Source organism: Euprymna scolopes, chromosome 1 (assembly GCF_053919585.1).
Source record: "Euprymna scolopes isolate OS-2025 chromosome 1, ASM5391958v1, whole genome shotgun sequence".
Lineage (NCBI taxonomy): Eukaryota > Metazoa > Mollusca > Cephalopoda > Sepiida > Sepiolidae > Euprymna > Euprymna scolopes.
The window spans coordinates 13,726,650-13,739,765 of NC_136482.1; the positions used below are offsets into that span (position 1 = coordinate 13,726,650).

The 13,116-nt window shown below is 28.4% G+C and overlaps 1 protein-coding gene across 25 annotated transcripts in view; it reads left to right on the plus strand.

Annotated features, from left to right (window-relative positions):
- Positions 1-11,288, plus strand: part of LOC145280297 (protein NDRG3-like) — a 186,449-nt gene extending 175,161 nt beyond the window's left edge. For all 25 annotated transcript variants that reach the window (XM_080132252.1, XM_080132221.1, XM_080132254.1 and 22 more), the window contains one exon: positions 8,957-11,288. In XM_080132252.1, coding sequence (XP_079988378.1) covers positions 8,957-8,968 — 12 coding nt within the window. In that variant the 3' untranslated portion in view covers positions 8,969-11,288. The remainder of the gene's footprint in view (positions 1-8,956) is intronic.
- Positions 11,289-13,116: the final 1,828 nt, after the last annotated feature.

Sequence of the window (13,116 nt, forward strand, 5' to 3'; positions counted from 1 at the left end):
AAAAAAAATCTATTGTCAGATGAGAATTGTTATTGGAAAATGATTTTTAGAAGTAAAAAAATATTTTAACTATTCTGATGGATCTGCATAAAAAGGCAATCATAACGATTTGTACAAAATTAAAAACCGTTTTATGATTCTTTTGATATGCTTTTATGAATATGCTCCAATTTAATTTAATTTAAATTTAAAAATTGTTTTTGATATTTTATGCCATAAATTATTTTTATCTTTTGAACTAGCAAAAAATAAAATCCAAACATTTTTTTTATTTGATAAATTCCTATTAAATTTTAATTATTTCTTTGCATTATGAAGATTTTCTATTTTTAGTTTATAATAGAGAGAAAAAAAAAAGATGAACAAACGAGATGTCGTTCACTTTATATTATGATGTAAATAAACATCCATTGTACACTCATTCAATGAACAATCCACATATAGACAGGTTTTTAAACTCCAAACTTTCTCAAGAATTAGTATTTTTTTTTACATCAACCTTTTTTGTTGTTTTTTTTAATCAACCATTTTTTTAAGTTTGTAGGTTTTAGTTGCTGTTATTACTCTAGTTTTATTTTTAAATTTCTTCTGTTTTTAAATTTTATTTGAAAATAAATAAAATGGTTATGGGTAGGATTGGAGGCTATTTGTCAGGAATTCCCCCTCTATTTAAAAATAAAGATAAAGAAAAATCTGTATGATGTATGTACCCATGACAAAAAGAACAGTATAATCCAAAAATCATATAAATTGATCAAAAAGTTTTATTTTTATAAAGAAAAACCTTTAAAAACGAATTTGAATTTTTCCAAGAAAATCAAATATTGGGCTAACCAAGGAGTGACTATCTCCTGACAATCTCAATATACAAGGGAGATAACTCAACACAATTCAAACTTGCAAGATTTTTGTTGTAATGCCCATGAATTTCCATTAATCACTTAAAAGTGATTTTCTTTATAAAAAATAAACCACTTGATCAATTTATGTGATTTTTTAAATACAATATTTTCTTTCCATCACAAGTACATCATACATATTTTTTATTTTTGTTTTTATATAGGTGGAATTCGGGACTAGCCCTGATTTGGGTCCCCTCCCCTAAACAAATCCCAAATAAGCACTTTTCATGGCAAGTGCAACTCTCTCACAAATCGTTAGTCTTCAGCGATGGAATTGTAACTGGGTATCCGTCTTATGCAACCTTGTCAGGATTTCCTCGATTTTGAAATGTGGTTCCTACTAGGGACATAGTCTGCTCAATCCCATTCGAGGTGAATGTCATCACATGTATAAGTAAAATGTTATATTATTTCAATTTTGTGATAAAGATTGATCATTTGTTTTATGTGGATTACTATTAGCATCTTTGTTGTTATATTCACAGCATCTTGGCCACTGTAACCTCAAACTTTCTTCAGGTATATTTTTTACAACCTGCATGGAATTTTAAACTGAACCCTTGATTTAATCTGTTATATATTTAATATATAAGAATAGTGATGGATCTAAGAAAGATTTGGTTTAATCTTTTCAAAATTACAACTAAAATTGTCCTTGTGAACTCTGGTATAATGGATAAAAACGTTTATAAATGATCAATGACAATTTTCTGTGGGTGAAAATTTCAGGCCTTAACACTTTTACTCAGTTTGAAATTTTGTACAGTTTCCTCAAGTTTAACCAGAAGTTTCTTTAATTCAAAAAGATGCAAATCTGAAGGTCAGAATTTGCATTGGCGAAATGTGAAAATAACCAAGATGAGAATAGTAGTCCTTAAAAATCTTGGAATAATTTTATGTGTCATTTGATTTTTATTAATACTTATTTTCTAACCAATTTGTTTGCGGTGACCCACCTTCAATATGTATGCATTGCGATGCAGAAAAGAACAAAACAACTGAACTTTAGTTAAACAATAAAATTTAATTGTCACATCTTATCAGTCAAATTTTATTTCAGAAAAATTGTTTTCTCATTTTTCCAAATTCTATTTAAAACAAAGTTTGCAATTTGTTTTTCCTGTGTTTCACTAACTTTTGTGTGGTTCCTTGCATTTTTAAGTTGATTTAAGAAAAAAAAGATTTTCCCCCCAATTTAAAATTTTTTTAATAAAACATGTTTTTCCTTCCATATTCACTGTTTTCTTTGAAATTCATCAAAATAAAATGGTAAAATTCATTAATTCCAAATTCTTTTTGAATGACTGTTTTGGTTTTTGTAGACTAAATATTTTTTCCTGGTATTTGGCATAATGAAGTATTTCCTAATGGTTCAGAAGACCATAATTTAATTTTTGATCAAGCCATACCAAAACTCTAAAAATTCTTTTTGATGCTCTCTTGCTAAATACTAAACATTATAAGGTGAAGATCAAAAGTAAGTGGAACAATATCGGAAAAGGAATGACACCCTCCCTTATATCTTAGTGTAGTAACTAACAAAAAAAATGGCCTTCAGGTCACTCTCAACAATAGCTGTTGGTGCTATCAGATCAGGCTGTCTGAAAATATTGGCTTCCTGACCTAAAATGCACCAAACATTTATTGTTATTTTTCTTTCTCTTTATAAAACTGTATGTTCTGCAAAATTAAAAACAAAAACAATTTACCTCTACAAAGCAATAAAACCAAATATTACAATATATACAAAACTTTAAACATGAATTTTTTCCCCCAAAATTACTTGCATTAATGAACTCTAAAAGGATATGCTACAAAACAACCAAACCAAACCTACAGTCGATCCCTGTATTTTTTACATTTATGAAAAACTTAATTTCATTCTTTTTGTCTTTAATTTAAAAAATGTAGCATTATTTTTTTGTTTTTTAATTTGAAATGAAATTTTATTTCTTTTTTACAAATAAATTTTTATTTTTGTTTTCCTTTTCAAAAGTGACTTTAGATGTAACTGTATTCTGAAAAAAAGATATTTTCATTTTTCTTTTTAATTAAGACGTGGAACGTAAGTATAGCCCTGTTCCCAGCATCTTCTGAAACACACACACAAAATATGAATGCTCAACAAATTTCATTTAAAGCGTAATTGGTTAAAAAAAAAATTTGTGTAATTTAACTTTGACAAACATTTCTAGAAGACGAGTGTGACCATATAATCAATAATAAATGATAAAATGTGTTTAGTTTTAACACTTTGCTGTAGTTTCACAGTATCATCTGCAGTGAAGTGAAGAAGCTTCTTTCCTTTAACACTTACAAGAAACCTTCTCAACCACTGATTACCATGATGAATAACACTCTACTTTACAGATCATCGTTTAATCTCCTTCGCTACATGAATTAGAACAAGGTTGTTGTAACGTGGATTTTCTCTACCGTGCTAGAAAATTCTTCACACCTTAGAGCATCTTGTATCTCTACAAAGTCACCATTCAACCATACATGGAGTATTGTTGCCACATTTGGACTGGTACCATCTACTATTAGTCTCTCCCTTTTAGACTGGGCCCAAAAATGAATCTCCAATCCAATAGGTCCTGTACTATCAACTAAACTCCGACCCCTGTCCCTCGCTGCAATGTCATATCCTTGTGCTTCTTTTACAATTTTTTTAATCATTCGACTGCTAGATTTTGTAATTGTCTCCATGTTTCCTGCTTCTTTGACTGTACTAACATGCAGAAGTTTAAATGTAAAATAGATATCTAACAGCTCAACTCCCCATCACAAATAGTAGTCGCATACATCCAGATGGCGATATGTCTTGTTTGGAGTAAAAAAAAAAGAACACACACATTTATATATATATATATATATATATATATATATATATATAATTACTAATCACTCGATTGATAACAGTTGGAGACATTTCTGATGATACTGTGAAACTGCAGTAAAATGTTAAAGCTAAGTACATTTTCCAATCATTTATAGCTCTAGTCAATATGATATTGAGCCCTTTGTTCAATAATTGCTTTCTTAATTTGGTTCTGTTCTGATTTTGAGGTTCGTTTTCTTGTTTGTATAATGGTTAATTATTTTTAGGAAATTTTAAAGATTAATAATGAATATTTCTTCACTTTACAACAAAATAAGACTGCATGGTTATATGTTTAAATTCATTGTACATTTTAAAATAAAAAAAAATCTTTAAAAAAATGACAAGAAAATAGGTTGTAGCATGGATTTTTTTATGACAATTTTATTTTTAAATGGAAATTTTTTGTTGAAGTAAAACTGTTGCTTTAGATGAAATGAGTTATGGCTTTCTAGTTTAGGAATTTCAATCGATGATGCCATGTATTTATGATGATCCAAGTCCAATACAGCTTCATTTTCGTATTGTTACACTTCTTCCTGCGTTGATTGCAAGACACAACTGCACAATGGAATAGTTTAAAATCTGAACAACATTCCACTTGAATTAGAAATTCTTTAGTTTTTCCTTTAAATACATTTTTTTACTGCTCTTAAGAAGACGGATGATTTTTCTTTGGGAAACTCTTATGGTTAATGAATTTGAATTAAGTCGTTACATTTCTTCATCTTTCAGCTATTTTGAAAATCTATTCTTTTTTACTCTTTTTCATGGCTTTCAGCATTTCTTAAACTTTTTGCATTTTCTTCAATTATTCAAACATTAAAATCTCTTTTCAACTTCCATTTACAATTAGATCTTGCCAAATAGTAATATGGATAACGGTTTTTGTAAACATTATAAAACGGTTCTCCAAGGGGAGATAACTTCTTTTCTTTGACATTGTAATTATTCTAGTGGTGATTCAGAATTCCTCCTATATAAAAACAAAAATACAGAAAAATGATGTACATACCCGTGCTTGAAAGAAAAGATCATATTCCAAAAATCACGCCAATTGATTGAGTAGTTTTATTTTTTTTTATAAAGGAAATCATGTTTAAATGATTTTAAGTGATTGATGGGAACTCATAGGTATTACAAGCCTGGTCTCATAAGTTTTAATTATTATGGAGTTATCTGCCATTTTTCCTTCAAATAACGGTTTGAGATAGTCCCTTTTTGCTTACTCATAAAATTTGTTATTTTGTAGTTAAAAATAAAACTACTTAATCGATTTATGTGAATTTTTGAATAGAACATCTGGGTACGCACATTAGATTTTTTATTTTTGTTTTTTAATATAGAAGGAATTCTAGGCATGAGCCATTTTTTTCTATAAACCTTATAATTATTTTTAATAGATTCTGAGAAAACTTTTGAAATTGTTCCTTAAATAATAGCATTTTTCTTTTTATAACTTCTCTTTTGGAACTGGGAAAGTTGCCCTCTACTAAATGATCTAGTATATAAAGTTATGTTGGGTTTTCCAAGTAGACCCATGTAGCAATTAAGCTGATAAATCTAACTTTGTAGCTGACGAGTAAATTAAAATTTTTTATTGTTGTACCATACCACTTTGCTACAATTAAAAAAAAAAAAAAAATGATTAGTAATATGAAACATTTTTAAATAATCATTCAAAAATAAAAAAAATCAGCAAGGGAAATAACTTAAAATCTTAAATGAAAAAAAAAAATAGTTGTTTCCTTAGAATTCAAATTTTATTTCTTTTTTTTTATATGAGTTTAAAAATGTGCAAACGTAAAAATTAAACTAAAACTAGACTTTACTGTATTGATATTCAGATTTATACGCTTATTAGCAATGCAAGCGTTGAGTAATTTTTCAACATGCAGCAGCCATATTTAAAATATTGTGTTATCGTTAAGAGGATTTGCTTTTTCATTTTCTTTTTAAAACCTAAAAAATTTAAGAAAAAAAAAATTATTTTTTCACATTTCAGAATTTCAATGCAATCTTCCATTCACTTTACTAAAATCAATCAAACAGTTTCAGAAGTTCTCTCAGATTTTACATTTGATTTAAATCATCGTCTGATATATTCGCATTGATTTCTAATCGGAAACATTTCTTGCTCTGCACCTGACCAAATATCCGGCTCGCACCTTCACACGAGCAGCTTTTTTTTTTTTTTCTAAATCTAAAAAATCTTTTTGACAATTGTTTATCATCTGTACGTATGTAGGTTGTCAGATAATCTCTGCTTTTGTCTCCTTTAATCAAATATTTTGATTCCAGTTTCTCGGTTTCTGCATGCTTTCTTATGTAATGACTCAAATTTATGGTAATAATGGCACAGGTAAAATTTACGCAGAAAAAAAATTTAAGACTTGGATAAATAGGGAAAAGGGCACACTCACAACAAGCAAGGGAGATTTTTTTAGCTCAATGAAAATCTCACAATGAGTTTATCCAAATCATAGATACAATACATTAAAATGCTTGTCAAACTAAAAAGAAAATTATATCTTTATTTAAAAATAAAAAACAAACATTAAACTCTAATTCTTTATCAATTCCTTCCTACGTTTATTTGTTATGCTTGTTTCTTATACAGCCAACAACTCGTTATATATATAACAACACACATACAACAAAAACTAGTGGTGGTTGCAGTTATATCTTAAGGTGCATGATTGGATTCACCTGATAAAATGGTTCTGACGCCAAGAACAATCTCAGTTCCAAAGCCAAAAGAGTATATACCATTTTTGAAATGGCCTTTATTCTGTTGACTGAGGAACAGTCCTGTGCAATTCTAGGAGGTTCACCCCTCACTCCCAAGCTGTTGATACCCCCCTTTTGAGTGGATTGTTTATTGCTTACTGTCTGAGGCGCCCCTATCAGAGAATGCTGACATAGCTGCCCAAGTGATTTTTTTATAGGCCAGCGTGTTCCGCCTTCAAGGGCACTGGTTTGTCTCTTCCCCCACCTTCTGACCTTGTGTCACATCTTTCTCCAGTTGAAAAGAAGTAAATAACACCACTGCTCTATGTTCTTGCTTTATACCATTTTTTCCTACTTAATCACTTCTGCTATTATTTTTTTTTACTAGTATCAGTTTGACCTGTGCCATTTTTACTGTTCACTATACTGACTCAACAATGAACCGTTTTCCAACTTTCTCCTGTGCTCTAAAATGTAGTTGATCTACTCTTTTCTACTGTCACAATTTCTTGTGTTAATTTGAAAATCATGAAATTATTTGCAATTAGTTTTAGTAATAATTCATCTTTGCTTAACGACTATTTCACGCAAAAATCATCTCTTAGTTTTTTCTTTTTTTTTTAATTCAATGAACTGAATGTCTTTTGTTTTTTTAAATTGATAATCAAATTTGTTGATTTTGTTTTTCTTTTGTTTGTTTAAATTTAAAATGTATTTTTGTAATGGACGTTTTGTTATTTTTCATTTCTATCTGCAAAAATAAGTGTTAAAATGTTGATTGATTTTTTAGTAAACTTTTAATACATTCTTAAGTAACAAATTTTAAAATTGAATGTAAAAAAAAAAGTAAAATAAAACAATTTCTAAATTCTTCAGACATGGGACATTTTATTTAACTCCATTATTGATGTTAGTGTTTAATATTTTATATTTGATACTCCTGTATATTTTAAATAATAATTTTTGTTTATACATGATTCCTATTTTATTTTACCATTTTTTTTTTGGGGGGGGTGGATTGTTTGGTTTATTATGTCTGCGATTCTCATCATGGTTGTTATCTACACAACACTTCGGATGATGAAACTTTCAGCCATCAAGTGTATCGTTTTGAACTAGGAAACCTGTATGAAATTTTGAATTCTTTATTTGATTCATCTGAGTAGATTATTCTCATTCCATGAGACATGATTGAGTGTTGATTTTTCAGTTGTTCTTATTTATTATCACCTGAAATAAGAATTGAACTCTTAAACACCAGAAGATTATTAACTTTAACTGCATTGGTCCATGTAGACAATCCTAGTATGAGTTTTGAGCATTTTAAACATAATCGTGTCTAAGTGTGTAACATTGCTAATTATTTTAGAAAATAGATTTTCTTGGGGGGGGGGTGATCACTTACTTCAGGCTTAAAAAACAACAACAAAAAAAATCGGTTTATAGTACAACCAACCCTAAGTCTTGGTTATTAGTTTACTCTTTAAATAACTCTCATGATAGACACACGGCTATTTATCCAAACCTTCACCTTTGTTTTCCGGTCAATAATCCACAACAAGCAAAGGAGATCACTCTAAGAACTTCACACTACAGAACTCTTTATCTTAATACAAAAGGGAGATAATTTACCATTGTTTTCTTGTAAAGGTTACAGTTTCATAAAAAAATAAAACAACAAAAGTAAAAAAAAAAAAGTCATCATTGCAAAAAGTCTCTCAGACTTTTAGAAGAGGTCCCATCTTCAGACAATCTGAAACCTGTTCTTGGCCATTAATCCATTCCGTTTGAAAATTCACTATTTCTTTCACTCTGGCCACATCAACTTTCAAATGGCAATCACTCACAAGATTTGATGAATTTAAAATCCCTACCAGATTTCGTTTTACAAAACACTTAATGCAATAAGTAAATGTTTTTATTGGTTGGTATGATCTGTCTGAAATAAGTGACCCCCCCCCCCAACAAAAAAAAAAATTGACAATTTTTTTTTGGACAAAATTAGTTAAATAATGGCACAAATTTTGAAATAACTAAACTTACAAATAGTTTCAAAAAGTTTATAACTAACAGTTTGGGGAAATATTAAATTTTCTATTGTTTGGTAATAGTTATTTGTTATTTTATTTTTCCACCCCTTTTTTTCTTATCCTGCCCAATTGTTTACAATTGAAAACAATTGGGAATCCAAATTGATTACAAATAGATTACAAAAGCAGTAGGAAAATTGCAATATGAGTAATGTTAAAAAATAATCAGTCCTCATTGCCAAGTTCAGTATAAGGTTTTGAAAGTTTGCAGCTGAAGATAGCTTACATTGACGAAAACATGAATATTAACGACTAAGATGAGAATAATAATCCAAATAATCCAATTTTTCAAACATCATCTCAAAAGTTCTGAAACCTGATGCCTATTTTTTCATTTCTTTTTATCTTTTCAGTCCCTGCATTGATACCTTCTCGCAGTGTGTCTACTTGCAGTGACTTTAGCCTTGCAAGCACCAGAAGTCCTACCACTGAGGAAGATGGAGCAGAATGTTAGAAGAAGAAGAAAAAAAAAAATACAACACCCACCACCACCATAAATGGGCAACATGGAATCCTTGTCGCTCACTTTGGATTCAGATGCTCTTCATAACAACAAACAAAAAAGCAACTTATAAAAATTGTTTTTTATGCAAAAAATATTCATTACATTTTTTTCCCACTTAAAAGTAGATTGTTAATTCTTTTAAAACCATTTCTGTTAATCTCAATATAGATGCTAGTATATCCCTATAATCACTCATGCTACAAACTTGATTCTCTTTCAAATAATTTTTTTAGTTTATAAAATATATAAGAGGAAGGGTGGTGGTAACTTTATATATATGCAATCAATATGTTAGACATGTTAACGTTAACTTTTAATTTTCGATACTCAAAATATTTGTTGATTTAGAATTAAATTTCAAGTTGTTTCCACCCATTCTTCCCCTACATTTTTCTTTTGCTCTAAAAATCATTCATTTTGTTTCTCTTTTTATCTTAAGTAATAATTTCATGTACTTGATATATATAAATTAAAATATCTGCATAGATCTTAAATCATTTTAAAATTTAATAACTTTTCATTATACAGAGATTCGATTATGGATCTCCACATCTATTTTGAATTCAGTTTACGTTTTATTTAAATTTCATTTGGCCTTCAGCAACTCTAAATGCCTTTAGAAGAAAAAAAAAACTGTTGAGCAAGATGAATCTTTAAATATTTAGTTTGTGTTTAGAGAGTCCATACTTCGACAAAATATTTTTCTATTTTTTCCCTTATTTCTTTAGAACTAGAACTATGTTTAGTTTTTGTCCAGAATTCCTCCTATATTAAAAATCAAAAATAAAGAAAAGTCTGTATGATATATGTACCTGTGATAAAACAAAAATATCATATTCCAAAAATTAGGTGACTTAGTCAATTAGTTTTATTTTACAAAGAAAATCATTTTGAAATGATGAGAATTACTTGCAACATGTATCAATTATTGTTGCTTGTTTCTTAATTTATTTTTCAAAATGGCGGATGAGACAGTCACTCCTCGGATACTCATAAAATTTGATTTTCTTTATAAAAAAACAAACTAAATCAATTCATGTGATTTTTGGAATATGATATTTTCGTTTTGTCACAGATACAGACATCATACAGATTTTTCTTTATTTTTGTTTTTTTAATATAGGGGGAATTCTAAACAAGAACCCTATGTTTGAATCAAAATTGTTCCACTTGAAGTTAACTCTTAGCATCCCATTGAAAAATTTAAGTCCAGAGCCCCAGGCAAAACATCTATTTCATTTAAATCTTTATAATTATAAAACTATGTGACAGTATGACTGGAAAAACATTCTTCTTTAGTATTATGTTTTCAGTTGCTCTAAAAAAACTAATTATTTGAATTGTTATCAAAAACTGATATTTCATGAATTGACACATGTGAAAAACGGTGTTTAAATTATGAAAACAATACTGAAATGAGTATCAGTACCCGGATATTAGGATTATTAAGAGTTATTTCCCTTCCATTGAGAAGTTTTAAACGTATTTAAAAATAAATTTAAGCTAGGGTTGTCATTTTATTCATTGTTAGGCTGATTGGAAATGCAAACATCACCTTGGACGATACAGTTTTGGCTGGTATAGAATTTTAACGATTAAACAGGAAGAAAAAGATACGAATCTTTGTATTAAGTACTAACTTTCATGTGGTAATTTTAATTTAAAAAAATTATGTTTTAAAAGCTGAACATTTTTTAATTCATGATTATAATTTTCTCTGCTGTTAAAATAATAATAAAAAATGACTTTAAAACGATTTTTTTTTATTAATATGGGACAATCATTTGCAGATAAACTAGTTAGTTCTGATCGCTTTCTTGGCCATTATTTTGTAGAAATTATTTTTATGTTCTGTTTAAATTTATGACCAACAAATTGTTGATTAGCTCATGTTAAATTATTGTTAATTGTTGAATCTTAATTTATTGTTTTTTTTTTTTTTACTTATTTCATAGAGGATGAGATACATTTTTGTTTTAGCTTGGAGTTTTCTAAAAAAAAATGATTAAAAAAAATAAACAAACAAAAAAACTGGTTCATTATACACACATGTATTCATACATGTGTGCATGTGTATAGATATATATCTTTTTAATTAGCAGATTAAAATCTGCTAGAGACTGTTTGTGACTTATAAACAATAAAACCAAAAACAACAACAAAAAATATCAAAAATAAAATTTCATTATTCATTGGTCAGATTGTTGAAGGTTTGGTTCATATTCCTTGATGCACTGATGAAACTTTTGTGCGGCAGTTAAAGAATTGGACCAAAAATGCTTTGTTTTGACTTAGTTTTATAGTGATTAGTCATTTACTTATATATACGTTTCTCATTGCTAAACAACCTCCCAATATACACAGGGTATCCACAAAGTCTTCAGACAATTTTATAAATTCATTAAAATATTTTAAGAAGTGTTACCAAAATAATTATTTTTACATATTAATCAGTTATTATTAAAGTTTTAATAATATCGCTTTTGAATGGATGAATAAAAAAGAATTATTTTGGTAGCACTTAGAATATTTTAATGAATTTATAAACTGTCTAAAGACTTTGTGGACACCTTGTATGTGTATATATATATATATATATATATATATGTGTGTGTGTGTGTGTGTGTGTGTGTGGGTTTACCCATCTCCCAAAGAAAAGAAGAAAAAAAAAAGTGACCATAGTTTCCTTAGAATTTAATTTCCCTAAAACTTGAAAATCAGTCGATCTCAATCCTAACCGTTATTATTAGGATCGGCTTTCCTCTTAGTGAAACGATGGTTGCATAAGTTATTACTGCAGCTTCAGTTATACTCATGTTCTTCAATGTGAATCTAAAAATACAAAAAAAAACTAGAAGAAAAGATAATAGAATTGTAAAAAAACATGAAAATAGAGTGAAGATATAAGAAACGAGTTTCAAGTTTTGACAAAACTGAAACGCAGATAAAAACAGTATTGTAGCTCTGGGTGTTGTACTAAACAAACCTCTTTTATGTACTGCTTGTCAATACTTTGTATATATGTATTAAAAAAATCTTTCAAAAGATGTTAAAGTCCTTGCTGTGTTCTTAGAGACAAAAGATGACAGTTGTGTGTAGCGATAAACTACACCCATTTAATTTATTCTGACTTGACAAGTATCGATTAGTCGAGTGGTTCGTATTTATATCAGCTTCATAATCAGTGTTCAGATTTGTTTAGAATAAAAAAATTATCCATGTAAAAGCTCGAACTAAATTTGAAATAGTTGTTGGATCATTAGTCTTTTTATCTTATCGAGTTTCCATAGATTTTATTTTACCTCTGACCTCTTCTGCTCTTGCCTTTCCTCATCAGATAAAATAAAGTTTTATGTAAAGAAGTAGTACTCCCAGTCCTTTCTTGAGTCTAAATTTGCAATTAGAAGAAATGTTAGGTAAATTTCAGCCTGCTGGCTCTTTGGAACTGAGAAAATACAAAAATAGGGAAAAGATATTACAACTTTTCTCGATGGCAAATTGTGTTTGTGTAAAAGAGAGCAAATAATAAAAAAAAGGATGATTCTGAAGAAATAAAAAAAAAGAATTTTTCTCTTTCAATCCAAACTCCGAACGGAAGAATGTTTTCCTTTTCTCTCACTAAAACATTATTAATATTATTACTATCATTTGTTTTTTTCCCTTTCATTATTGTTATTATTTATACTTTTCTATTCTCTGACTATTGTAAATAAACAAACGAGGATTGTATGAAAATTTTTTCACCAAATGCAAATTTTATTAGTCGTCATGTTTTGTTTCCTTTTTTTTTAACGGCTTCTTTTTACTTTTTCATTCATTTTTTTTCCTTCAAAAACTTAGTTGGTGGCTTCTTTTCCTGTCCAGAATTTCTCCTAGATTAAAGAACAAAAACAAAGAAAAATCTTTATGATTTACGTATCTATGACAAAATGAAAATATATTTAAATCAAGTATATTGATCAAGTAGTTTTATTTTTATAAAGAAAATAATTTTTAAGGTATTATTCA